The sequence below is a fragment of the Apostichopus japonicus genome, chromosome 3, assembly GCF_037975245.1.
Source record: "Apostichopus japonicus isolate 1M-3 chromosome 3, ASM3797524v1, whole genome shotgun sequence".
Lineage (NCBI taxonomy): Eukaryota > Metazoa > Echinodermata > Holothuroidea > Aspidochirotida > Stichopodidae > Apostichopus > Apostichopus japonicus.
In genome coordinates, this window is record NC_092563.1 from 12,181,270 (window position 1) to 12,209,115 (window position 27,846).

Below are 27,846 nucleotides of genomic sequence, written 5' to 3' on the forward strand. Positions count from 1 at the left end.
TACCATATCACAATCTTGATTTTAACCTATAATTATAACTTTTTGGTCTAAATATGCCTCAGAAAACTTTCTTATGTCTTAACTTTCTAAAAGTTTGTGCTTGGGTAGGTCTCCCTGCCTCCCTATGTGGGAGGCGACTTCAACAATATTATACCCTTATAGCTTTAAAAATCCTGGGTCCAGTTGCATGTGCCTCTTTCATAAGTTGCCATAACCATGCCTAAATATAACCCCCTCACCTTGAAAATCATAAGTACGCGACACTGCTCATGGAATGGCTTTTTTTAAAGAATGCACAAGTGGGCTGGGTGCGAGGACGGGTGGGGAGAATAAAAATATAGACCTTAACTCACTTGATAGAATTTTTTAGTTTTATATCGAAATTTCGGCTATTTTAGTAAGATCTCCAAGCAAGTTTTCCGACTGAGTATTGTTGTGTTTGTTCGTTTTGAAAAAAAAAAAAAAAATCGGAGTTAATTACGTAAAGGGTATTTTCCCTACTCATGTCATGTGATAATCATTGTCCAATCATAAGTATAATTCCAGTATAATTCCAGTTAACATGAACAAGTTGAAATTTCGACGTTTATTTCGAAATATATCATATACAGGGAACGTCCAAGGGCTGCATGTCAAATGCCCCCCCCCCCCCAACTCACACACACACAAACATACGCACTTAGGGTGGAAATAACTTAGCTATATTGGGAAATTTGTGATAAATAGTCAATATTTGCAGATGAAACATTGAAATGTCGAAATAAACGTCGAAATTTCAACTTTTTCGTGCTAACTGCAACTCTACTCAGTCGGAAAACATCGAGATCTTACTAAAATAGCCGAAGTTTCGATATAAAACTAAAACTAAAAAAAGATATATTTGAGATAGATCATTGAAATTCCGTTATTTTTAAAAAAAATCTGTCATTATTTTTTGTTAAATAATGAACATATATCTTTACTTCCGGTGATCAGACGGGGGAAAACTGTGCAAGAGGAGAACGCGGGAGCACAGTGTGTTAGGGGAAGGAGAAGCCCCGCGGTTAATATGTTACAATAAAACAAAAGGTCCTTGCTCATAACGTGTAACCTAGACATGTCATCTCATCCTGGACCATAACCCGAACAATTTGGACATACATCTTCAAATGATGTGTAGGGATGTATAGGGATGTATAGGGATGTTATAGCATGCTCCATCGATTTTCATCGTTCTGACCATTTTAGTGGCATTTATCTAATTAGAACTCTGTTGTGCGCGGAACGGTGGTGTCTTACTCTGCAACGACAAATATTTCAAAGCACAAAGTTGCATGACACCTTTGCAACCCCAGGCGTGGAGGAATATAGTTTCACTGTGTTTATCGTATGTCGCAACTGTATAGTAACTGAAAAAGATTGGGTTCATCATGGAGCTCGACAATTAAATGTACCAAGCTATAAATTAAACAAAATTCTGTGAAGTTAGTACGGTGTTTCCGCAGTGTATAACGAAGCACACATTCTCCACTAGGTGTATTCAGGCAAACGTACAACAGTTCACGCGACAGGAACTTGGAAGCCTTTCATATATCGAACACTTTTTAAGAAATGTGTTTTAAATTTATTCTTTACTGAAATTAATCAGTTATACACAATAAGACTGATCGCTGCCATGTCTATGCGTTATGATAACGGAAAAGTAATACTGTACGTGTGGTTAGTATACGCTTCTGTAGGAACCTACCAGACCGAGGTACGGCTGTCCAGGGTGTTGTTATTTGGTCTATCAGGCTTACCAGCTGCCACATGTGCCAGGGATTTGCAATTCTAAATAGCAGTACCACATCACCCAAGATCCTGCAAAAGCTTCGTGTAGTTTATGTTGTGCGGGTTGCCTACCAGTACTAATACTAGTAGTTAGATGAAAATCGCATTGTTTGAGAGTTTTGCAGGAAAATATTAGCAAGAGTTAAACTATCGATACAATACACCACGAGTGTTTTCATACCGCAGGATCTATACTTCATCTTTCAAGAAAATCTTTCGGTTATTTGCCTAAGGAAACACTTTCAAAAGGTAGGCATCAGTTGGTCCCTATTTTCAGGGAAATCAGTGTATTGGCTTGGCGTTTGGGTTTCGTGGTGTTGCTTAGCAGTATATACAGTATACCACCTGTACTAATGCAGTTATTGAGGTATTGGTGCATATAATAGTAGTACTGGTACGTTTTAATCTGTGTAGTTATGAATATTGTATTAGTACTACTAACAAAGGCTAACATACGAAATGCTATCAAGACCAAGGTTTAGAGCTGATGATAACAATGTGCATTTTGTTTTCAATGTCAATCGTAAACTAGCTCAGGCATTATAGAATGTCAGTGCAGGGGCAAATCCTGAGAGATGAGAGGGAGGAGCTAGGCGTTACATCTCAGTGAACAGATTTTGGCATGTGTTTAGCTTCAGAAATGTATATAGATTTGCTCAAATCAGGTACCATTGGTCTAGTGGAAAATTAAGCATTCTTCTTATGCAATTATTCCATTCTCTTTACTGGTGTTTTCTTATGCACCACTTGTAGAATAGCCAGAGCGTACAGGTTGATGTCAGTTATCAGAAGCACATGATTTGACTCCCATTCCGTACCTTACAGCTCTCTTTCTTTCAAGTTTGACATACATACAGTAGCAGTAAGAATTTGTGAACATTAAAATATATGTAACTTGTATGAAACTTCAGAATGCATGGAGGACTGATAACAATATTTCATGCAGAATACTACAACAAACAAAAAAGAAAGCATTAAAAACGATCAATCAATACACAGCTGATTTTGAGTTTTGTTTACTTGTATAGGATAAAATCTTTAAATTGATTTGGAATGTTCCTGGTATGTTTTACATTTTCTGGTTGGATGTTTCATATCATGTTTGTACTGTTTTGTGAATTAAAATGAGGTTGGGTATCTGCTGTAGAAATCAGGGTCTACTAGGTCTACATTATTTTGCTTAACATGAACCTCTGGAGACTAGCACAAGTGGGCCCTATTTCTCCTCAACCCTAGATCCAGACTCAGTATGTTGCAATGTTAAGGATCTGGTCCAACCCTCTCTTCTACTTTGGCTGGTAGCCATACTTTCTTGTCACCATTCCAGACCCTTACATTGTCACCAGACTACAGTGACTTAAGTGGGTTTCGTTCCCTTATCATGTAGTAATATTTTTGCTTCCTTTGATATTTCTTAAGCTGATCTTTGACAGTTCGATGATTCGGCTATCACACATATCATAATATTTATACAACTTCTCTGTGCAAAGTGGTAAGTATCTCCACTTTCAGCCGAAAGACAGCAGAGCAAACTTTCAGGAGTTGACCTTTGTACAGAGTGTTACTTTTACATGTTCACATGGCAGCAGTGTTCTATTTGAACATGCACCTGTGCTATACGAAACTGCTGTTCAGGTACAGTATGACGTACTAGATAATACCATGTTAGATCAAGGGAAGAGGAAAGTGCTAACTGGGTCATTACAGAATGGCAAAACAAGTTCCAAGACCTTACGTGTGGCTGCGAGCCTCGTGCGAGGAAGAATGGTTGCTATTTGATACATAAACCATAAGACAAAATTCCATAAACAGGTGTTTTTCTGCATGAGCTGGTTACAACAGAGGGGACTGAAGATAAAGGCTAAAGAAGCAGGTGGTAACAGGAGTAAAACATACACAACAAATGATAAAGTGAGCAAATTGTGAGGATAAACTGATAGTGGTGGGCTGCTCCCAAAGGTATTGGTGGGGAAAACTTGACCACGAGAAGGGAATTATCATCTCCTTTGGCCCCAGCTTAAATCTGTCAAAAAGTTCACACACTGTATTTACAGACTTAGCTTCTCTGAGACATAAACTTTGAAAGTCTTATCTTGTTAAAAAACAAGACATCTACTTTATTTTCTTATTCCTGTATTTAAGCGAACCCACATTTCTTTACAGCATCGATAATCTATGACCACATGTAAAGAGGGTTGGCTAATATTCCATGAAAACTTAGTAGTTTTAGAACCTATTTGACATACAATGAGCTAAATCAAAGAAAGTCACAAATTAGAGTAATTGAAACAAAGCAGTGATTTGTTTAATACAAATCAATTGTGTTGTGAATATGAGATGGAGTGTACAAAGGCTCATTTTCGGATAGTTCAGGAACGTAGAATCACGTTTTATTCAAGTTCTACACTATCGATATTTACTGCTGTATCACATTTCAGTCATTTTGTCAAGCATAAATTTATTGTAAACACTACTGTACATCAGTAAATGGCATCTAAGAACTCGTGTTTATTTTTCAAAGCAGATTGCAATTTGTGGGCACTGTGGGGTGAAAGTTTTTAATTACCTTTGTTTTTTTTCTTTGTTCATTTCCTCTATTGTTATTGTGTTTATCTGTACTGTTTAACTTGTTTAAGGGGGATTGCTTGTACAAGCTAATGCTTTTTCAGTCCTCCTCTACCACCTTTTTTTTATCTTGACTTTGTACTACTGTACTCCTCTTTTACATTGTGGAACATACTCAAGATCAAGCTACGACCCGATCGTCTTATGGACCATACTGAAAAGCAGCACATAGGAAAACCAGTTTTTGAAAAAGGAGCAGGGACAATTAGATCTTTTTTCCAATCGGTTCCTTTAAGTTCATCTTTGATTCATCTTCATCACTAGGTTCATTTCCCCAAAAAACGTGAGTTTCCTCCCGAGGCTGAGGAGACTGGACATGCTGATATCATAAAGTCTGGTAGTATAGCCGCAACTTCAGAAACAATACAACGACCAACCCCTCAGTTGAAAGAGGAAATGTGGGAAGTGCAAAGTCAATCAGAGAAACTTGATTACATTCAGAAAGAAGTGAAGGAACTGAAGAATAGGGATGCACCGGATATCCGGTCCGGCCGGACTATCCGGCCGGATAGTGAGAAATTATCCGGTTCCGGTTCCGGCCGGATCTTTTTCAAAATCCGGCCGGATCTTTTGCAAAATCTGGCCTGAATTATTCCTTAAAAAGGTGTTGGTATTAACTTAAATCAATGTAAACTATTTCCAAAAATTAATAAAAACATTCAAAGGAAAAATTAGGTTTAACATGTTTAATTTAATTTTCTCAATGGTCAGACCCACTGTTTCTAAAGATCAACCAAAATAATACAACTACTGTAATAATATGAAGCTATATATGATACAACAAATACAGTTTGCAGTGAAATCATTTCTTGCAGCCTTCATCAGTTTAATATTGTGCAGTTAAAATAGGCCATTCATATACTGTACTTATCAGTCAAAATACTGGTCCATTGAATCTTTACTTTCCCATTATTGTTGGCATTCATGTTTTCTCTGAATTTTTATGTGTGAAACAATCTCTTATATGGTTAAATACTGTACATACGTCTGAATTTTTTTTAATTCCACAAAAACCACTTCATCTTAAAGTTCATTCTTAAACCTTAGAATATATAACTTTAATTCTCATCAAAAAAGATTAATTCCAGAGCTGAAAATGAAAACAATTTCAAAAGTAACCTTTCTACAGTTATCACATACAGAGACAATTATCTTAGTAAATAATTTAACAACATGTGACTGATCTAAAAAAATGATTTCCATATAAATTTATATTTTTTGGAGGTTTCAAGCTATCATTCCTTTCAAAGGTAGTATGCAGTATTTTTCCAGCAAACAAATTTACATACTGTAGCTTGTCAACAATTATATTGTAGCTATTTTATTAAAGAATGTAGATTACACCACTTCAAGTCGTATTTAATCTCATAAATGGGGTCTTAATTTCACCTTCTTTATAATATGCGTATACCTCACCTAAGATTTGCTCCTTGTTTCATACTTCTACTTCTTATTAATGATTTTCTTTTGTGTAATGAAAAAAATCCGGTTCCGGCCGGATTTTATCCGGCCGGATTTCATGTACTATCCGGCAAAATCCGGTTCCGGCCGGATCCAAATTTTTGGATCCGGTGCATCCCTACTGAAGAAAGTGGATGAAAGACATGAAAATGTTTCTCTAGAGTGCACTGCTATAAGTCTCAGAAGGAGCAACAGAAACCTGTTTTGGAGTGCAGGGATGTGAACAAAATTTTGAGACAAGCTAAGACCATTGAGAAAATTTGTTACTTGGCACCGTTTTGAGAGCAGGAAGATGATGTGGAATGTTTGTTTGCCCTTTGTGTCTCAATACGTTCCAACTTCAGGGAGGGAAAAATGATTCAGCTGAACTCTAACATGGAATTCTACAATTACGATTTTGAAGTCAGGGTTGACTTCAGCAGTGGCAAAAAACCAATGGCATTCAAAAACTTGAAAACATGTATAATGGAGCATATCCAGTCACAGAAACATAAAATGGCACAACATGATAAAGACCAACTATTAGCAGAACATTGAAGGACATGTGACAGAAACATGAAAGTCAGAATGATTCTCGCAAGGACAGCATATAAAATAGTTAAACTTGGCCAAAGCTACTCGAACTTTGAGACTTAGGTTGCTTACTGTACAGTAAATGCAATATTTGAAGTTGCATGGACAGCAAAAATCAAGCAGGTAATTCGTTGGGAATTGCCTTCAACTGGAAGATTTAGACCAGTTGGTATCCTGGCAGATCAACTAACAAAAAAACACAAAACAGGTCATATAGTAGGGATAGTCTTGCCTATACCGGAACGGGATTTAGCAGAGGCCTTTTTGGTACCCCTTCTTTAGGATACCAATCATGAAAGAACATAGCAGAAGGACCCTTGCTGAACAAATTATTGCTGTGATTCAGGATTTGGAGTGTCCCCCCAGCAAGTAAAAGGAGGAAGCTTTGATGGGCAATATTTCGGATTGAAAGTACCAAATCATATTCATGAAATTCTTAACCTCTCTTCTGATTGGTGCATATTTATTTGGGATATTGCACATTGACTGAACCTCTGTGATCACGGCATCAGAAAGATGAATTTAAAAAAGATGAATTTAAGTGGCTTGTCAAGATCACTGACCTAATTGGAGTACCATTCAGTAAAGTTTCGTACGACAAATCCTATGAGCATTTGCTATCAATTTACGCTGATTTGAAAGTTAAGTTGAAAGCCCCAACCTGCTACAGTGACACACGTTTTGCTGCGTTTGTACATAGGTGTATATGAATGCTTCCTTGATGATCGTGAGCCAGTTAATACTTATTTCGCTCGTCAATACATGGAAGGATGACACAGGAGTTGTTAAGCGTGTACGGGATGGAGCGGGAAATGCACAGTTTCTAATCACTTTTGTGGGATTATGTGACATATATATACAATCTTTTCTCTGTCACATCTCAGTGTGCAGTGTGTCTTCAACCGTTTTTACTATATTGTACAATCGTGTACTGTACAACAAAATTTTGTGACATGGGGGACAAAGTAAAAACCTGCAACATCGTAAACAATGAAGTATTTACCCAGTTGTTTCCTCGTTTTCAAAACTACTGTATATAATGAGATATCTACTTCACTAACATATGGTAAAGCTTCGCATCATGCTCCTGGTACTTTATCGCGCACTATAGGCATGGACATTGCTATGACACAGAAACCCCCAGAATGATGCAAAATATCTGCATTATGACAACCAAAATCGCCTCTCTGATTTTTGTCATGAATAGAATCGCTGATGATATCACTGCAAGAGTATTGCATGGCAAGCCTGAAAATGTTAGTTACATGCGTCAGTGCTTTGACTTTCACCTTTTGGTCAAGAAAATAATGAAACCTGGCGCACTTATGGGGAAGGCGATCTAGAACATTTATTAGGGAAAGCCCTCAAGCAAATTTGTCCCCAGACTGACTGACAATGAAAGCACAATATGCGAAATGGATCGACTGAAAAGGAAAACATGACCGACTGAATACCATCCTGATTGCAGGGCAGAGGTGAATACCATCCTGATTGCAGAGCAGAGGTGTTTGTCAGTTACACTCTGCCGACTCAATGAAATGATCAGAAATGATCTTTCCTTAAACTTTCCTTAGAATTGTTCAAGGACCAACCCAACTTTCTGCATCTTGTTGCCTCGTGTGCAGTTAACACGCATGCAGAAAGCATGGTTGAAAGTATATGGGCTCTTTGATCTAAATTCATGCTCCTTCGCGTCCTCCAGTGGATCATAAACTTGTCAGTAGGGAGGTATTTCTTCACTGGCATGGCCCAGAAATACAAAAAGCAGATCCCCTATTTAGATTGTCTCTTTTTCATCATTTTGGCTCCCAGGAAAAGATTGATTTGTTCACAAGAATCTTGCTGATCTCTTAATTGACACTTGCAAGTCAAACACTCAATAGTCAAACCTTTAATAATAATTTGTCAATGTTAATTTACAATGTGTTTCATACACTACAAGGAGCCACAAAACCCATTGGCATTGCAAGTTCTTGTTTTATCTCTTTCCACCAGATTTAAATGGGGGACTCAACGAGACCGCTGAGAGTGGACACTACATTCCCGGTGAATGAGCTATTCACTAGGAAGATGGAGGAAGTCCGAGACTATCCTGATGATGTGAGAATGGAGACAGTGATGGTTTCCTCTCAGCCCCGTTTAATGGGCCAAGAAAACTGTATGCCAGTGATACCATCCATAAGTGTCTCAGCAACGCATCAGTTCAAGAAAGCAGAGTTATACGGTGATTGTGTGGCAGTAAGTTCAGTTGACAAACTTAACAGACGTTTAAAGGTTATCAGTCTTGTCTCTTCATTAAGTCAGGTTTTAAAAGTTGCTCCTGTAAGTTGTGAACCTTCTGAATCATTCCCTGATACTGAGAGGTGTAAACTTTTACAATTAAGTTAAAATTTCTCAGTGAAAGTAAATGCTATGGGATCTACTTAAAGTAGCTGTGTGTATATATAAGCTTCAGCTGGAGTGTGTACACCATAGCATTTTGCAGGGCTTGAAACAGCTGTTTGTGTATTATACCTGGAAAAATTAATTACTATGATCAGATGTTTCACTGAATTCCCACTAGATAAACTCATTACTCAAGCATACTGAAACTTTCAAAGGATGTTTCGGTTGTTTCCCCTTAAACACAAAGTAATTTGCTGACCCAGTATTGTCGTTTTACTATCCCTGCTGAATGCCTGATAACCTTTGTTACAACTTACTGCTTAAGTGTTGTGTGTACAATATACCCTTGTTTTGCCATAAAATGTCATAAAATTTTGTTTGCTGGCAGGAACATGCATACACGTTCTCGTTGCAGAAACAGGATGTATGGTACATATAGTGCATAGTGGTTTACAGTACATGGTTTAGATACTTTTTTAAATAATATCCCTGTAGAATCAGTTTAACAGTAACAGACGGCTTTACATATATGTTGGCCTGTACGTTTCATATTCCCTGCAGGATAATTACAACGCTCACTGTTTTTGTCACTTTTATTGTCTTTACAGAATGGTTATATTTACCATCGCTTGGGAAGTCATTCAACAGAAGCTGCGGCACATGTCATCAATAACCTTGAAGGAGGTGAGGGCGCTACACTGTTTTCATCAGGCATGTCAGCAATCACTACAACATTCCTTGCCATCTTGAAGTCTGGAGACCATGTGGTAAAAGAAAATTATACTGTAACAGACCATTATTTGGGAAATCATTTTGCTTAACATCATTAAAGAGCAATCAATGCTGAACTGTTTTATATCTAGTCTTTCACTTGCTGCTTTAACACTGTGCAGTACCATTAAGAATAGGATACGTGACCAGCATTCTACAGAAGTGAATTTCTTTCTATATTAGAGTTAATAAACTTAGTTGTATGAATATCTATGTCCCATGAATGCATCAATCCCTGTTTCACTCTGTGTATTTGCAGTAAAAAGGATTTTGATGCCTACCTTACAGATTGAGGAAACATTGCTTTTATAGCTGAAGCTCTTATTTTCTAAAGTAAAGTAAAGTAACGTAAGAATTTAAAATATATTTAATAGAAACTTATCAGTCACCACCCACCCAGACTTTTCTCTGCTGTGAAGACATAAGGCATATTTTGTCATTGAAATGCTTACAAGCTGGTGAGGGGAAATTGTCTTCAGGAAAGTATCTTCCTCAATATTTTTTTAAAAATTTATTTTGGGTGGACTTTCTATTACTTGTATCTTATGATCAATTTTTATCTTAATTTCATCTTAACTGAATATATCTGTGTTTTAATCTACTGTAGATCGTGCCAGACCCTGTTTATGCTGGAGTGTTTACATTCTTCAAACATATGGCTGGTAGATATGGCATCGAGAGTACCTTTGTACCTGCTTGTGAAATAGAGGAATATAGGAAGGCTATCAAGCCAAATACCAAGGTAAACAGACTTAGTTGTATTGTATACCTTCGTAAATAAGCATTAGTGTGATTGATGCTGTACGTTGTAGGTTAAAATTTTGTTTGTATCACTGTGTGATATTTCAATGCTCAATGGATGATTTGCTTCAACTACTGTAAGTGCATTAGGTAGGATTTGTTTGTTCAGAAATATAAATACATATTGTATGTCATACTTAAAAGTACACACTAGTTGGATTTATCTATAAGCTGACTGTTTCACAATGTTTGAGCTACTGTAACAGCTCTCACAAATGCATAATGTAACTCTTACGTGCATGGAAAACCTTTACTGCATTTGAGAATGCCCTTTGTTGACAATTACACTGGGAAATTTTGGGTCTGTTAGCTTTGAGAATAACACTTGATACTTGTCAAATTTGAGGGTAGTTGTTGTAAAAGTTGTCAAAGTGACAAGTTATAAAGGGAACATGGTGTTATGTAAACTTGCACTGGTTTGTTCAGGTCAAACTACAATCGATTTGGATTAATGTTAAACTCAAACCAAAATTGTTTGAAATAAATATGGTTCTGTTGTGACTGTTGCTTTAAAGGTGCATATGTTGAACAGCTGGTCACCTGGGTAACATCTCTACCATATCGAGTCTAGTTTTACTATTAATAAGTAACACAATGTTGCCATTCGCATTCTCCTTATTGTGGAATAAGATAAGCTTCATGCTTTATCATATTTACTCCTAGCTGTTTTTTGGTGAAACACCAACCAATCCCACCATTGGCGTTCTGGACCTTGATGCATTTGCTGCCCTCACAAAGTCTGTTCCAAATGCTATATCCATGGTGGATTCAACATTTGCAAGTCCATACAATGTGCAGACATTGAGGCATGGTATTGACATTGTTGTTCACAGCACGTAAGTTAGTCACTGTGTGGTTTGATTCTGTGTTGTATCTATATTACACTCCCACTATATTAGTGGATAGGGCAAAGAAAAAAGGAAAAAAAAGCCTTGGCACTCTACTAATCATATATAAATCATTTTAAATCATATCAAATCATTTTAAGTTGTTTCATAACAAGCATGGTAAGTTTGTGAATATCATATTTGGGTTGTAGGTTCCCCTTAATTTTTTTAAAATTTTTGATTTTATTATTGTCATATTTAATGCGGGTAGTCCTACTCAGTGCAGAAGCACTGCTTTTCAGAGGAGCCGTCAAGAATGAGGGCATACAGTCCATTAGTTTTGCTGGAGGTCAAAGTTTCAAGGTCATTTCACATTGAAAATTTGTCAAAATCTGAATGTGCCATGTAAACAAGTCAATAAGTTCAGCTTCAGATGGTGAAATTTTATATTTGACACATAAATACCATAAGTGATTTATCAATTGTTGTTGCTTTTTGTGTGGGTCAAAGGTTATTTACAGCTACAGTATGATTGCCACATGTACGAATGGTTCCCTACTTGTCTGTGTTCTGTTTGGAAAGTGCGCAAGCCATATTTTGATCAGTCAGAAGTTTAAATATGGTTGGTATTAGAACAGCTATTTGTTTTAGAAGGGGCCGGGATGCTCTTGTCTTGGGGGAGTGGGGGGTGGGGGTGTTACCTTAACACACCAGGCTCTTTTCATGAGCGGGAAGGGTTTTATGCTTGTTCCATGATATCCATTGGTTGCTGTTTGACAACCATTTTTAATTCGCTAGTATAATTTTAAAGTTTCCAATTTTGAAATTTTGACCAGTCATTCCTTTTATTTTTCTTCTAGGACCAAATACCTTGGAGGACACCATGATCATATGGGAGGGGTTATGTGTAGCTCAGATCCAAAGCTCTTCTTCTACATTTCTGAATTTCAGAAGCAGCTTGGCACAATCCAGGTATTGTTAGATACAGTCATCTAGTAGACATCTCCTCATAGTTTGATATTAAGCTGTGTTTTTGCATCAAAGCTTAACTTTGTGTCATACTGTCCAGCTTCAGCAGCCATTGTACAGCAACAATCTCATATAATTAATAGCCCCATTAACTAACTCATCATTCCCCTGTAAGTTTAGTCTGGTTCCAATTCGCAAGTTTCTATGAAAGGACAATTTCGACCTCACCTGGTCGTACGATTTTCATGGCCTAAAGTACTGTTATACAGGTTCTGCTTTCCTGTACCTATTCTTTCTATTGGTGGTTTAGTGTGGTCTTATCAGATTGTGACAAACCCCAATGAAAAATCCATCTTTAAGATATTTTCACCAAGGAAAGGAATATGATCTTGATGTTGTGGTTAGAGTAATACTTCTTAATCCTATTGTATATGACCAAGGAGAACCTCCTTGGTACAACAATCAAATTTTATCAAAATGCATGCTGTCATTAACATCTCAGTATAAATGATATTTAGGTTTAATTTTTAATGTATTCAAACAGAAGAAGGAGAGAAGGAAACAAATTTGTCATTCAGATTGATTCCCCATGGCTGCTAGAATTTCATCAAAAATTGCTTTAAATGTAATCATTTCAAGATGATATTGTGATAATTGGTAACTTACCCTTGCCTTTTATCTGTTAGGATATTTGTAACATACCTTGTGTGTAAGCTAATTATAGAGTTAAATTGCACATCAATTTGTTACCAGAAGATCAAACTAGACAATGATGTATGGAGTTGTCTCCTTAATTGATTCAAAGTTTTCAAGCTAATCAGAAAACAAGTAAGATAAGCATTATAGACCCGTCCTAATCTGTCATGTCATTTTCATTTTATTGGAAATCTGTGTTAATGGAAGGTATAAGATAGTTTGAAGTATGAAATACAGGTCGTCTTTGTTTACCTAAAGTGTGACTGTGAACACCTGTATATTCAATGTTCAATAGTGACACCTGTTTTCTTTACTATCGTTTGTGGCTGATGAACAAAATATGCCACACTTTAATACTTGCACAGCACAAGCCAAGCAATTGTCTCTATATGTAGTAAGAAGTGCTAATTTGCATCCTGTCAACAGACTTATTGGATGGTAAAGCTGGTAGGCACTTTTCTGTGTTGACGTTATTGCTACTGAATATTTGTACAAGGAAATGTAAATCTTCCACTGAGCTCTGATGCAAATAACATAACTGCCTGCTACACAAGATTGGTCTATATTTGATAAAAGTACATATCCAATTGCAGGGGGTAGGAAGCTTCCAAAAAGTGGGGGGCACAACGTCAGAGGGGCACTTTCTCATTCCACAACCACCACTCTTTATGCTATAAACCGATACACACCAGCCATATCACTTAAATATATGTGATGTGTTAGTATGCAATCAATACTATTTATTGAGATTGTTTATTGTTAACCTTGCTACAAAAAGATATGGGATGCCATTTTAAAAATAGCATGTTCAGACTAAAACTTAATAGTTAAAATAAAATATTAAAATTAACAAAGGCTTAAGATATCCAAAAGACAGTTCATCATCAAAGGGGCACATTTTATTTGCCAGTAGGACACATTTGTTATTTTGGACAAAAGGGGGGGCAGGTGCCCCCCGGCTCCTACCCCCCTGTTTCTTCCAAATATTGTAGTTTGTAGAAACTGTTTCCTAGTTTGTCTTGAAGTGTATTAAAGTATGATGGCCAGGGTCAACAGCAAATGTGTGTGCAAGATAAGAATCCACATCTAAAGATCAGTTTGCTGTGATGATTTACTTATAAATCATACATAATCAGTAATAAAAAATTTAAAAGTTTTGCTGTGTGCTATACACTCAGGCAAGTTCAGAAACATTGCTATTAAATTTTATAAATTACGTTTGGTAAAATGTTAAAATGACTTTCACCGGCACTTTTGATATGATAACTTTTATTACAATGCTCTTTCATGTATCATCATATTAGCCTGCACTCATGGTAGTTAAATAATGATGACGAGAGGTATATAAAGGTTCTTGACATATTTGAAATCATCACCAAGGTTAGGAAAGAAGGGGTTTTGTGCTGTTTATGTATGATTCATCTTGTTCAGTTTCTCTTCTTGTAGGGGGCATTTGATGCCTTTTTGTTGATGAGAGGCATCAAGACACTTGCTGTCCGGATGGAGAAACATGCCACCAATGCTATGAAAGTGGCTACATTTTTGGAAGGGCATCCAAAGGTACGAAATTCTTTGGAATTGATCAGCGTTGCAACTAAGCGTGACATCATGTTGGGTTATGCTTAAGACATACCGGCCGATATTTCTTAAGCATAACCTCTAAGCACAATCTAGTTGGGTCATGCTTAAAACATACCGGCCGTTAAGTCTTCACCTTGAAGATGAGAGATTACCTGATGCTTTATGCCATATTTCCCCTAATTTACTCCGGCCTGTCGAAAATGAGTTGCAAACAGTCACGTACCCTTAATACAAAAGGTCAATAATACAGTGAAAGTTTTCTTTTCAGATGTGCAGTCATAAATTCCCTGTTTCTTTCAAATTATTTGAGTAAAATTTCAAGCTACGTGTGTCATTCATTACCAAACTACCGAAAAGGCCACCGATTTTGATAGACTTAAAGTTGGTACTGTTAAAAAAGGTATACCTTTTGATATCTATTAACGACTTACTTATATTATACTTATATTATCAACAAAAAGCTTGCGACCGGTACCGTTCCTGATCGTATTCAACTTGTTAAAGAGCTAGCTCTTGCTCACGCATTAAATCAATTGAGTACAGCCTAACAGTAGGTAAAACAAAACAGCTGTAGCCATTTTCTGTTTAGTCCTGTCTATAAAGGCTTTTGATCGACCACGCAACTCTGTTGAAGAAACTTTATCAAAACGGTATCAGTGGTGTTGGCTCAGAGTGGAATAAAAAATGTGTCCGATAGGAAGTTTGAATCTAATAATGGAGTCCATTCTGGTTCATTAAGCGTAACATGTGGGGTCCCTCAAGGATCCATGTTAGGTCCATTACTTTTTATTATCTATGTCAATGACATAGCTAATGTTTCAAGTTTTGTACTATTGCTCTCTTTGCAGAAGATGCAATCATTATCTTTACAGGACATTAGAAAACACTATCTGTATTGAATTAAACAGATATCATGAATGTGTTTCCGCTAACAAGCTCTCCATTAATGTAAAGAAGACAAATTTAGTTATCTTTTAAGACCAATACTTCAAATAGATCGATTGTTAATGACATTAAAAACCTCCATGAATGTTGTTTCATGGCAGAGTGTCGATCATATTATTGTTTAAAGGCGTGTTTATTGACTGTGACCTTAAGACTAATGACACTGCATTATTATTTTAATGTGGTCTCCGTTATTTGAACAGGTTGCTAAAGTTTACTATCCTGGGCTCAAGTCTCATCCGTATCATGAGGTGGCAAAGAAGCAAATGAAGACCTTTGGTGGTATGGTGACATTTATCATGCATAACAAGAAATCAGCAGAGAAGCTGGTTGATGTAAGTCTTTGTCTAATTGCAACTACCTTAGGAAAACTTATTGCTTTGCTGGTTATCAACACAAATCCAACATCTAAGGTCACTCCTTCTGCAATAAATTCCAGTGATACTTTTTTAATTAGTCAGGTAATTAAACAGTCAGCCCAAAGTGTGTTTCCATTTCATATTTTATATATATATCTATATACTACATATCAAGATAATGCCATACTGGACAGTTTGTTTTCTTCTAGCAAAACCTCTCATTAGGCAGTTTGAATCTTGTTTATGTTCTGATAAAGAATGGAACTTTAGCAAAACCACTCATTAATAGTTTGAATTTTGTTCGTGTTCTGATATATAATGGAACTTAAGCACAACCATCAATAGTAGTATGTATTTTGTTCATGTTCTGATTTAGAATGGAACTTTTAATATTTATTTGCATTCAGTGTGTAAATTTTCCCGTTATTTTTGTGTATATTTCAGAAGGAAACTGTTGCATGCCCTGCATGTTCAGTAAAGGATCTCTTAACACAAAAGAATATGTGTTGTGGAATTAAAGCAGCTTAGCACAGTTTTCACACTCCTGTTTGAATCATTTTGAATCAGGTTGTAATACACTCTGCACGAGTCTGATTATGTAATACTGCGGTGATGTAATAAGTTATGGTCTTGTGTTCTGATTGGAAGGTATAGTAAGTTTGTTATGTGGCGTTAGGCTTTTGTATGATCTTGACTGGTTGTTAGGTGCCATATGTGTGTGAAATATCCATATTTAAATTGGTGTACTTCCTGTAGTTACTGTACCAGTACTGACTACGGTGACAGCCCAATATTCATAAGGTTCTATATTCATAAGGTTCATTGTTCATAAGGGTCATTATCCATAAGGTTTATTGTTCATAAGGTTCGCTATTCATAATGAGCAAAAATGTTCATTGTTCATAAGGTTCGTTATTCATAATGAAAAATGAAGGTTCGTTGTTCATAATTGGTAAAAGGGTTCGATATTCATAATGATGTAAAAGGCTTGTTATTCATAATAGGACGAAGGGTTCGATATTCATAAGAGCAAAGGGTTCGTAATCTATAATAGACAAAAAGGTTTGTTATTCATAAGGGTGTAAAAGGTTCGTTGTTCATAATTGGTAAAAGGGTTCGATATTCATAAGGGTGAAAAAGGCTTGTTATTCATAATAGGACGAAGCTAGGGTTCGATATTCATAATAGAGCAAAGGGTTCGTAATATAATAGACAAAAAGGTTCGTTATTCATAATAGGAAGAAGGGTTCGATATTCATAATGGAACAAAGGGTCTGTTATTCTTAATTGGCCTAGCCAAAAAGGTTCGGTATCATTCACAATGGGAAAAGGACCCCCTTTAGGAAACGTACAAGTTTATGCTGTTAATATGTCGAAAATGTAGGTTTTGCTGCAGGGGGTAGGGTGAAGCCTGGTCTTGATAGTGTGTGGCTCATATTCTCTGCAAAATTATGCATCCGCCACCATCTGGTGGTGCCCCCCATAAAGACTGTTGTGCCCCCCCCAAAATAAAAAGTCTGTTGAGGCCACTGGTTGAACTCTATAGGCGTTCGCGAAAATGGAGGACGTCTTTTGCACTTGTATGATGCACTTCTCTCCTATTATGAATAACGAACCTTTTTTCACATTATGGATTACGAACCCTTTGATCGATTATGAATATCAGACCCTTTCTACTATTATGAATAACGAACCTTTTTTCCCATTATGAATAACTGACCCTTCGCTCCATTATGAATATCGGACCTTACTTCCTATTATGAATAACAAACCGTTTTGTCTATTATGGATTACGAACCCTTTGTTCTATTATGAATATCGAACCCTTTGTCCCATTATGAATAAAGAAACTTTTTGTCCATTATGGATATCAAACCGTTTTTCCCATTGTGAATATTGAACCTTTGTTTCTATTATGAATACCGGACCTTATGAATTATGATCCCTTTTTATTATGAATAACGAACCTTTATTTCCATTATGAATAGCGAACCTTTTTATAAAAAAAATGCATGTTATGAATAACGAACCTTATGAACAATGACCCTTATGAATAGCGGACCTTATGAATATTGGGCATGCAGACCCCCTGACGACAGCAGTGTTGACATTCTGCAGTATATTACTTCTCTACATTCAAGGCATGATCACTTTAAGGATCATTCACCATGTTAGTCATGCCCGCAAAGCTTTGCTTTTCTTTTAGTCAGGTCATCCATTCAGAAATTTCCACCCAATTGCAGACTTGAGTTATGATTTTTAATTGAAGCAAGGGATGGTTGTATGTGTGATTTGTAATGGTTAGGCTTGGCAATACTACCATGTACACTTAAGGATCCCTCATGTCTGTTTTATGTTCTCCTTCCAGTCCTTAAAGATTATCCTCCTTGCTGTATCGTTGGGTGGCATTGAGAGTCTGGTGGAGCATCCAGCATCCATGACTCATGGTCCTTACTTGATGACTGATGAGGAAAGAAAGAAAGGTGGAATTGATGAAGGCCTCATTAGATTCAGGTAATTGACTGACCTATAGTAGACATTCACAACATATGGACAGACAGACAGACCTACAGACAAAAATAAAACCAAATATAGATTGCATAATATCATAATAACAGCAAACTGAGAGTTCACTTCCCCCCTACAAGGGCCGGCTGGGAAAAAATTGTCCTTTTGTAAGCAATTGACTATAATTCTGGTCAAATCAGGCTGCTACTTTTGTCAGGCCAAACAGACTTTGGTAATGCAACTTCCTTCCCTTCTCAATCCATGTAACTTGCAGTGTTACAGTTTGAAAAATTGGAACTTTTTTCTAATAATAGAAGTTAGAGGCATATTGTTTCATTAAACCTTTATATTGGCTGGAAAGGGAGAAGCTGGGGATTTCAATTTATGTGTTGTTATGATATTTTATCATAATTATGTATGCAAATTAGGTCACCACTTTTATTTTATTCCCTTTTATTTGGGCGGGGGGGGGGGGGGGGGGGATTGGGGCATAATAACGTTTGGTAGGCCAAAATACTTCTGCCACCCCCCCAACCCCTCTCAGTCTATTCATTTCAAACAGGTGACAATTGACTATACTTGTTATTAGATTAGAAAACCTAATATGCCAATTGAACAAAGCCCAATACAAAATCCATACATGAGAAACTTTGACACATTTAAGATGCACTTTTCCAAAAATGGACAAACATTGAATACTGTATACAGTACTGTATACCCTCGGTCAATTGGTTTAGAGTCCATGATAATGCTTTGCTTTCTAGCTAAAGATGGTAATTAATGAACAAATATTGATCAATCCCGCATAGTCTGTGTAGTGGTGTACTTGTGGCTTCAACAGGCAGATAGTATCACACTAGACCAATCTTCCACAACATAAAACTAAACACTATCTATTCAGAACATCTTCATCCAAAGAATGAGATCCATCAACTTTTCTCCTGTTCAGGCATTTTTGTCTCAAGGTTTTCACATTTTTAAATGACCTTGACCACCTCTTTAAACAATTGGCATTTTGAACTCAATATGAAACCTTTACCTACCAGGCTTGAAATCCATTCAAGTTTCCCTTCAGATATTGTTTGACACAAGCACACACCCAGATGCACATGCACACCTTTGGTAAAGTTTACAATTAATTTGAGGCCAAAACTTGGATTATTTCACGATATTTATCACAAGTAAAAGTGAAAGACTACGTAGGTTGTCTATGTATTAAATGTTACAAATAAATGGAGCGAAACAGCCATATCACTGGAAACTGAGAATGTATTTACTGTGAAGCTAACTGCTCCAAGGAGATTTAGCAAACCCAACCATCTTTATAGTTAGCTTTATGGTAGATATCTTTGTGATGAACCACATCCGCACATACTGTATATAAGCAAACTTATTTGGCAGATACTGGGTATGAATAGGTCAATGGTGAGGGGCTTGCGATTTATCATGTGTGACGGTATGTGGTGAAATCATTCAGTACAAATTTCCTGTTTGATCAGCTTTTCCATATTTTCAAGTTTTGTTTAAACAGAAATTACAAATAGTGCCAGTATTTGATTAATTATGAGCCATTATTTTAGGTTCAGCATTTGTAAAGGACATCTCTACTACAGAAAGTAAATATGCTAATAAGTCATGAAAACTTTGAAAATGAAATATTCAAGAGTTTGATGAACTCATATCTATATATGAGTGATGAGACATTTCTCCCAAATAGAATCAGATTTTTCTTAGCTATGTGACCAAGTTGTCCATCACATGTGTCTGTATCACATAAGCCATGATGGGTTGTTGGATTTGCTAAGTTTCCTTTTAATTACAGTATTCAAAGTTACCAGATGTTCCAAAGAAAACAGTTATTTGTGTTTCATCATCAAAAGTGTCGACAAGTTTTATAAACCTCCCAGAGTGCATCACTCCAAAAAGATTGTATAGATCAACCTAAACGCTTCCTTGTAAAGTTTGACATCAAATAAGTGGTTATTTAGCAAGTAAGTTAAATGAATCCAAACCAATTTTAATACTTTTTACATCCAGACAATTCTTGTCTGTTATTGTTTTTGTTAACCCATTGTTAACCATATGCAATTTTATAGAACATTTGTCAATTTCAAAATGTGTTCATTTTTGTCATATTAAATGAAACATGACTGTATTGTCAAGCTTAATAGATATCATTGTTATGATATTTTGTTCTATAGAAAGATTCACCAACATCAAAGCAGTAGTTTGTGTATCAAGTTATTACTGTTGTTAGTTATCACATACATATTTGGTTTGTGGAAAATTGCTAAAGATCCTCTCTTTCATTTTTTCCATCTACAGTGTTGGGATTGAAGATGGGGATGACTTGGTAAATGACTTGAAACAAGCATTGGAGAAAGTCTAAGATATGATACCTGAAAGTTACATGATCGGTTTCTCTTCTTCGGAAAGGTTCAGTTGTGTATTAAATATATATGTTTTGAAGTGTTTTCTGATAAGAGAGTTCTCATTAAATGCATATTCTTTTTCTGAAATGTGCTATATTATTATCTCACAGTGTGTATTCTAAGAATACCTTTATCCTGCCATATTCCAGAGATGACAATCCAGTAGCTTAAATTATTTCAGATGGGAGGGGAGGGGGGGGGGGATAATGGTGAAATTGAGGAGAAAAGTCTTAAGTTATCAAGTCTGACCATAATGAGGGCAAAGGGCATAGAGATCTTGCTTACATGCCAGATTTTGGTGCAATCTATGTCGCTTTGTTTCACAGCCTTATTAATGACTTTGGTCACATGAACTATTCATCATTATATGTATCAGATAAGGATAAACCTGAAAGGAACGCTCATGCTGGAAAGTTAACAGTCATCGGGTAGTATCACAGTAGTGCCTTTCTAGACAGAACAGTAATTTTGTAGTATGCACTATGGTGCTTTTAATTTGTACTTAATTATATTGAAGTATATTTTGATAATTCATTCCTCAGGCCTGCCTCAACAGGTGATGGTAGAATTTCATTTTTCTTATCAGTTTTAAATAATATTAATATAGGTCAGTTTTATTATTCTTTGATGATAAATTTTTATTGCCACCTTTTTAACACATCAATAATGACTATCACAGTAAGAAAAAACTTTACTTTGTATTCCATTAATAATAATAATAATTTCAACATCCAGATGGTTATTCAATGGGAACCTATTTGATAAGAAAACTAATAATATTGATAACATGTTTTGGGTTGGGATGACAAGGGAGGGGATAAATATATCTTCATATTATATATCTTCATTAGTGGTTACCTACTACACCTGAAATGTGACCTGAAATTTGACCTTTGACCTGAAATGTGACCTGTGGCCTGAAATGTGGGTCTAAGTAACCCTCCCCCAAGGCATGCAAACGAATCCAAATTATTAGTTATTTGACCCATGTATTCAACTCACATAAATTATCTTAACTGGCCAACAGCCAATGGCAAACAGACCAAAACCACCTCATAGAATCATATGGCAACTATGGCTAAGGTGTGACATATACTTCCAACTCAAGTGGTAACCAATGTGCGTGCCCATGCGGGTGTGGTTTAATCTGAAAATTTACCTATATAATCCGATCAATAACGAAACATAAATGGATAAGCTTGGAAAACATTTAATCATGTTACTCTTAATAATTCATTAAGGACTTATGACAAAGGTGAAATTAAATGAATCGTACCCTGAAAATTGGTCAATTTATAGTGTATGTGATATCCCGTAGTGTGGGAACCGCCATTCACTACACGGCGTAGAACTAAGTTGGACTTATCAGAAATGGTCGCTGTCCCTATAGTAAGCTACAAAATAGTTTTGAATCTTTAAGTCGATCAATCTGCAAGATCTAAACACAGATAAACTCAAGACGTTGGGCCTTTGTAGCAATCTTTGACGGAACATATTTTCTTTGAATCAGTGAACATTCGGAGATGACTCCCAAATCACTGTGACGGGTGTCAGAATGGTAGATCGAGTGAAGTAAGTATGCATGTCATAAAACACTCAAGGTCATTTTCTTAAGATAGCGCCCTCAAATTTTAAAGTTATGGTAACTTCCGTCTGAAACAAGGCCTCTCTCTTGCCTACATCTGTATCTGCTTTGTGAATGTAGGCCAAAAGTAATGAAGCGTGTATGAATGATTTTACTGTATTAATTTGGAACGACAAATAATTGGAGAAAATTATAATCTGTTGGTAGCTATAAACAAAAGTTAACTTCATGATATAGTGATAATAGCAATGGCTTCTCTAAAGTAGGTTTCAGTTTATATCAGATAAGTCAGACTATGCATATGTTGCTAAGTATATGCCATACTGATGCATTGTGGGTACTTACAGTACCTCTATATGTGGGAATAAAATGACGTAAAGTTAGCTGTTTGGACAAGCTGCATTCCGTTTAAAGTAAACTCCAAAGTATATTACCTTTTTGATTCTTTAAAAAGTTAGATCTGCTTTCAGTTCCAAGCCTAATACTTTTTAAGAAATGATTTGATCTTTCATTTTTCAGAGTATGTAGTAATTTCTTTTATTTATAGCTTTTCCTTTTTTATTCATGTTCTCCAAGTAAGAAGGGAACTTAATAAAAATGAATATACAGTGATATTCCTTATTTCCTAGAACAGGCAAAAAACTGGAGTCTTGGAAAAGGAGCAAAAAAATACTTGGAAAATAGTGGCTGTGAGGCAAATTGTTATATCAATCTTGCTGGCTTGCTTACAACAGTTTTAATTCATGTTATATTGATGATAGCAATGGCTTCAGGAAAGTAGGTTATCAGTTACCAGATAACTATAATAAACCAATATGTATGTTGCTATGTATTTGCCATTAAGATGCACTGTGGGTTCTTATCCCTATGGCAATACAATAAACACCTGCCTGCAAATTTCGCATGACTTTTTATTCTGCTGAGGTAAAAAGTTGGAACATTCCTACACCATTGTGTCAATTTATTTACACAATGTAGCTTATTTTGCATAAATTACTGATATTATCTGTTAGCCTCAGGCCAACACCTATCTCCAACAAGCTTGTTTTTCAATTGCCTAGCTTATTTTCATATGCCACAGGTGAAAAGTGAATTATCACTGATTTGGTATCAATCAGATTTCCGACAAAAGAGGGCATTTGAAGAAAGAAAAAACATGAAACTTGAAAGAAAGTAGGACAGGTGGCGTTACTACATTCCATGTATGAGACGTTATTGCTACACTTAACATTTTAAAGGGGTAATATTTTAAACCATCTGCCATGCATTGAATAAGTTCAAGGGTCATTTTATGGCCAATTGAGAGCAGAGTTCTATTGTGTGAGCAGTTGCCAGTATCATGCATTGTGAAATTTATAATTTTATGAAGGTTATTTGTTATAAAATGACCCGAAAGTGCCGTCAACATGCATTCTGTTAAAAGTTTCTAAAGGTTATTACTATTTGGATTCTATATAAACTTAAAATCTGCTTTCAGTTCTAAGCCTAAAGGTTATGAGGAAATTATTTTTATTTTTACGAGTACAATCTTCACTGTTACAGAATACGTACAGTAGTAGTCGATTGCTTTTTTTAATAGATTGTTTTTTTTTTTTTCATGTTCTCCTTTCATAAGTAAATAAGGAAGCATAATTATATGCATATGCATTGACATTCCTAATTTCCTAGTAGCGGATTTTAATAAAATGGGCAATAAACACGAGTGAGTCACCTTGGAAAATCAGTATTGCAGGAAAAATGTCCAAAGATTACAGGAAAATATTGACCAAAATGTTTTGTTGATGACCTTTATACCTCTGTTCAGAAACTGTCCTATTACTCTGCTGTTGTTAGGATATCTGGCTGTAATAATGTACCTGAGCCACCCAGCATAACCCAAGCAGGTTTAACTTTGTTTGTATTGATAAGATAAAACCATGAAATTACCACAAGTGTGTCATAACATGTACCACACCATTTAAGTGGTACAAGGATTCATATTGCATACATATTTGAACTGTAGATTCTAATCTATAATGCAACATGTTATTGTACCAATTAGGCTGCAAATTTTTGTAAGTTACATTAAGATGTTGTTTGGGCATTGAAGAATCAAATCGAGCACAACTCAATTCCATTTTTTTTAATCCTCCAATTTGCATGGCAGGATGATCATTTTATTCATTCAATAAAATTACTACTTATAAAAAAAAAAAATGGAAAAATGCATGTCATTGACATTTGGGTAAAATTTAAGTACATTTTTACCAACTTTGCTCCTATGTTCTTTGCATTGGTGTATTATGGTATATCATATGTTTTTGAGTTTTAAATTGAATTTCAAAGGTTAACACTTTATCTACTCATAATAGCTTTAATAATACATTTTCCCCCCAATATTTAAATGAAATGATATGTAATATGCATCAGATGTGTTGTTTGCATCCTTCCCTTTCTTTAGTTGAACTATATAGCAAAATATATGTATTCTATTCATGGATATTCATATGGTGATATAATATAATTAAGAAAACATCGTCCTTTCTTTTTCTTTTCTTTTTGGTTTCGATGATAATCATAACCTTTGCATTCATGCGTGTGTGTGTGTGTGTGTGTGAGTGCGTTTGTGATGCCCAACTTGTAAACACGATATCTCATGAAGGGAAGGTCAGACCAATTTCATATTTAGTGTGTAGAAGTACCACATTGAGTACAAGGAGCCTATTGTTTTGGTGGAGGTCAAAGGTCATTTGGGGTCACCAGTGGTCAAATTGTAAAGTACCACATTGAGTTAAAGAAGCCTATTGTTTTTGGTGAAGGTCATTTGGGGTCATCAGAGGTTAAATCGTGAAACCCTTGTTAACATGTACACCCTCATCATACATTATATCAGATTCATGAAGAAAACTGCTGTTACATCATCAAAACTACAATGCATTTTGCATTCTGGTTTAGCTTCTGCTATCTTCCTGCTTTGAAGGATGACTTTCGGCATTATTTGTAGTGTTCATATGTCATCGTGAAACATTTCTAAAAAGAGAGGGATGTGGGGGTGGGGGTATTTGAGAGCTATTATAGCTTTTCTATAGCTGTTCCAGTTGTATCCTGATTGCCTGGAATTTTCTTTTTAAGTTGAGTAATTGATAGACAAATCCCCCTCCCCACCCACAAATCACCTTCCAAAATGAAAGCAGACACTAACAAGAGTGTACACTGAACATCTGTATGAGTTTTCCTTCTTTCTTAAAACTTTAATTTGCCAATTTACCTGAAAGATGTGTAATATACAGAATATATGGTACACCCTGATCAAAAGTTTCAAGATTGAGCTCATAAGTGAGCAGAATGCAAAATGAACCAACAATGAAGTACTCTAGCATTTCCTGGTCTTAAAATATACTCACAGAGACATCATAAACGGAGGTGTGTTGCAGGTGTGCTACAGTGTACAGCCAATTAATCCATAAAGATGGAGATCAATTCTTTAAAGTAATTGTTGGAGTCGATTTTGTTCATGCCATCCTATCATATAATCCATAACAGCACAGACTGGACATGCCTTTATTTCAATTATAAAAGTGAAATTTTGAAATTTCCAATTATGTTGTCATATATGATTGTCACTAAATATGAACAAAAGTGTCTGGGTGACAACAGATCAAACTAAAATTTGAGAACAGTTTGGTTAAACAAATTCTTTAGTATGTTTTAGTCTCATTTAATTAGTTATATTTGGGTTCAATTATTAAGTAGTACTTGGTATATTTGGTGAATTTATCAACCAATTGTAAAAAAAGGGTTTAATTTCACAAAGATTAGAGTGAAGTGATTGTGCTTAAGCATTACAAACTTATACATTTGATAGAACTGACAGGGTTAAAGGATGACAAAATTAATTTTAATATGATGTAGACTGTTAACAAAATACACAGCTATCAGTCAGAATGGCATTCCTATAACACTGTTAAGTTTTAGGAAATGACCAGGATTTTTACTAGATTTTTAACCAGCTGAGGTACATCCCCTTACACAAATTTCTAGTACCCTTTACATGCATGTATATTTCTTGAGCATGTTTTTTGCGCGGGGATTGAAACAATACATGTATGAAAATGCCATCCTTACATGCACTATGCCATGCGTGAAGCATGTATTTGAAAAAATACATGCATGTAAATGAGCTACATTACATGCTCCAGCAAGTACATGCCTAAAGCATGTATTACTCAATGTTTCATACATGTACATGCTTAAAGCATGTTTTTTGCGCGGGGTTTGAAACAATACATGTATGAAAATGCCCTCACATGCACTATGGCATGCGTGAAGCATGTATTTGAAATGTTTCATACATGTACATGCTTAAAGCATGTTTTTTGCGTCGGATTTGAAACAATTCATGCTTGAAGCATGTTTTTCAATCCATTGCATGCACTAATGCAAAGGAAATCTACATGCATGTATTCCATGGAGATACATGCATGAAAGTATTCCATGAATGCATGCATGAGGAAATGTTTTTAAACATTATAGTTTTGGTTGCTTTGTGTGACAAATACATGCTGTACACATGTTTTTAAATTCTGATGTAATGACACACTTTTAGACACAAATATTAAATGTTACATTGAAAGTTAATTTATTGAAATACTAATTACATGGCTGTATATGGATGACAACTGATTTGTGTGTTAATATTATCGGTATTAATATTGCTGATGAGTATAAAATCAGTGAAAATCCAAGGATTGAATTGTGACAAGTTTTTGGCATTATCTGCAGCAAGATTGCAAATTTATGCATAAAATAAGTCTCGCAAATGAGGCAATGCTTAGAAATAAGGTTACTATCGATAAAAAACTGGTTAAGAATAGACTACTTACAAGAAATGTGAAGAATAGACTTGTTAAGAAACGGTGAGGATGAAATGCAAAATCTGGACTGAAAGCACCGAACATGGAAAATCGAAGTTTTATTTATGTTGATAACATATACTAACAAGTGTAGTGAGAAAGGCAAATTTGAGTTATCCTGTCAAGCTACAAAAAGTATATGCAAACTGAAAAATAAGGAATTGGTCACATGTAGATAATGAACGGTAGATTAATTATGAAATGGAATATGGCTGATAAAAAATATAATGCAGGTGAGCTAAGAAAGAAAGCACCTTAAATGCAATTATACAAGTGTAATAAAAATGGTATATCAAACATTACATATGCCCATGGGGCACCCTTAATTGTGACTACATTTTCCTCACTATGGATGTGTAGTGTTATAGTATTATAGTATAGTATACAAGTATACTGTTGTAAAGGTAGTAATGAATGAATCATGTTGAAAGGTAAGATCTGGATACTCAAAACAGCGATCAAGTCATAAAATTTTGCAACGTTTAGCCAATTAAAGAATGGATTGGAAGCTTACAGAATGTTGCATCACAGAATGGCCACTCTGTATGCTATAAGGCACATATATAGAATATATATTTGTCATTAAATTAAGGCAAAAAGAAAACATGAGCAACATTAGTATAGTTA

The 27,846-nt window shown here is 35.7% G+C and overlaps 2 protein-coding genes across 2 annotated transcripts in view; one reads left to right on the top strand and one right to left on the bottom strand.

The window, feature by feature from the left end:
* The first annotated feature begins 1,611 nt into the window (after nt 1–1,611).
* Nucleotides 1,612–24,843, top strand: LOC139963436 (L-methionine gamma-lyase-like). Its single transcript, XM_071964200.1, has 10 exons — nt 1,612–2,058; nt 8,464–8,706; nt 9,462–9,620; nt 10,232–10,366; nt 11,089–11,261; nt 12,113–12,224; nt 14,364–14,477; nt 15,647–15,778; nt 18,171–18,316; nt 20,636–24,843. The coding sequence occupies exons 2-10, from the start codon at nt 8,470–8,472 to the stop codon at nt 20,697–20,699; spliced, it is 1,272 nt and encodes a 423-aa protein (XP_071820301.1). The 5' UTR covers nt 1,612–2,058; nt 8,464–8,469; the 3' UTR covers nt 20,700–24,843.
* LOC139963497 (uncharacterized) overlaps nt 23,908–27,846 on the bottom strand; it is a 29,234-nt gene continuing 25,295 nt past the window's right edge. The window contains exon 6 of the mRNA XM_071964321.1: nt 23,908–27,608. The gene's annotated coding sequence lies outside the window, so the exon portion shown is untranslated. The remainder of the gene's footprint in view (nt 27,609–27,846) is intronic.

Coding starts and splice junctions, on each gene's coding strand:
- LOC139963436 (XM_071964200.1), top strand. CDS start 8,470: ATGGGGGACTCAACGAGACCGCTGAGAGTGGACACTACATTCCCGGTG. Junction 8,707..9,461: donor TATACGGTGATTGTGTGGCA/GTAAGTTCAGTT, acceptor TTGTCTTTACAG/AATGGTTATATTTACCATCG. Junction 15,779..18,170: donor CAGCAGAGAAGCTGGTTGAT/GTAAGTCTTTGT, acceptor TTCTCCTTCCAG/TCCTTAAAGATTATCCTCCT.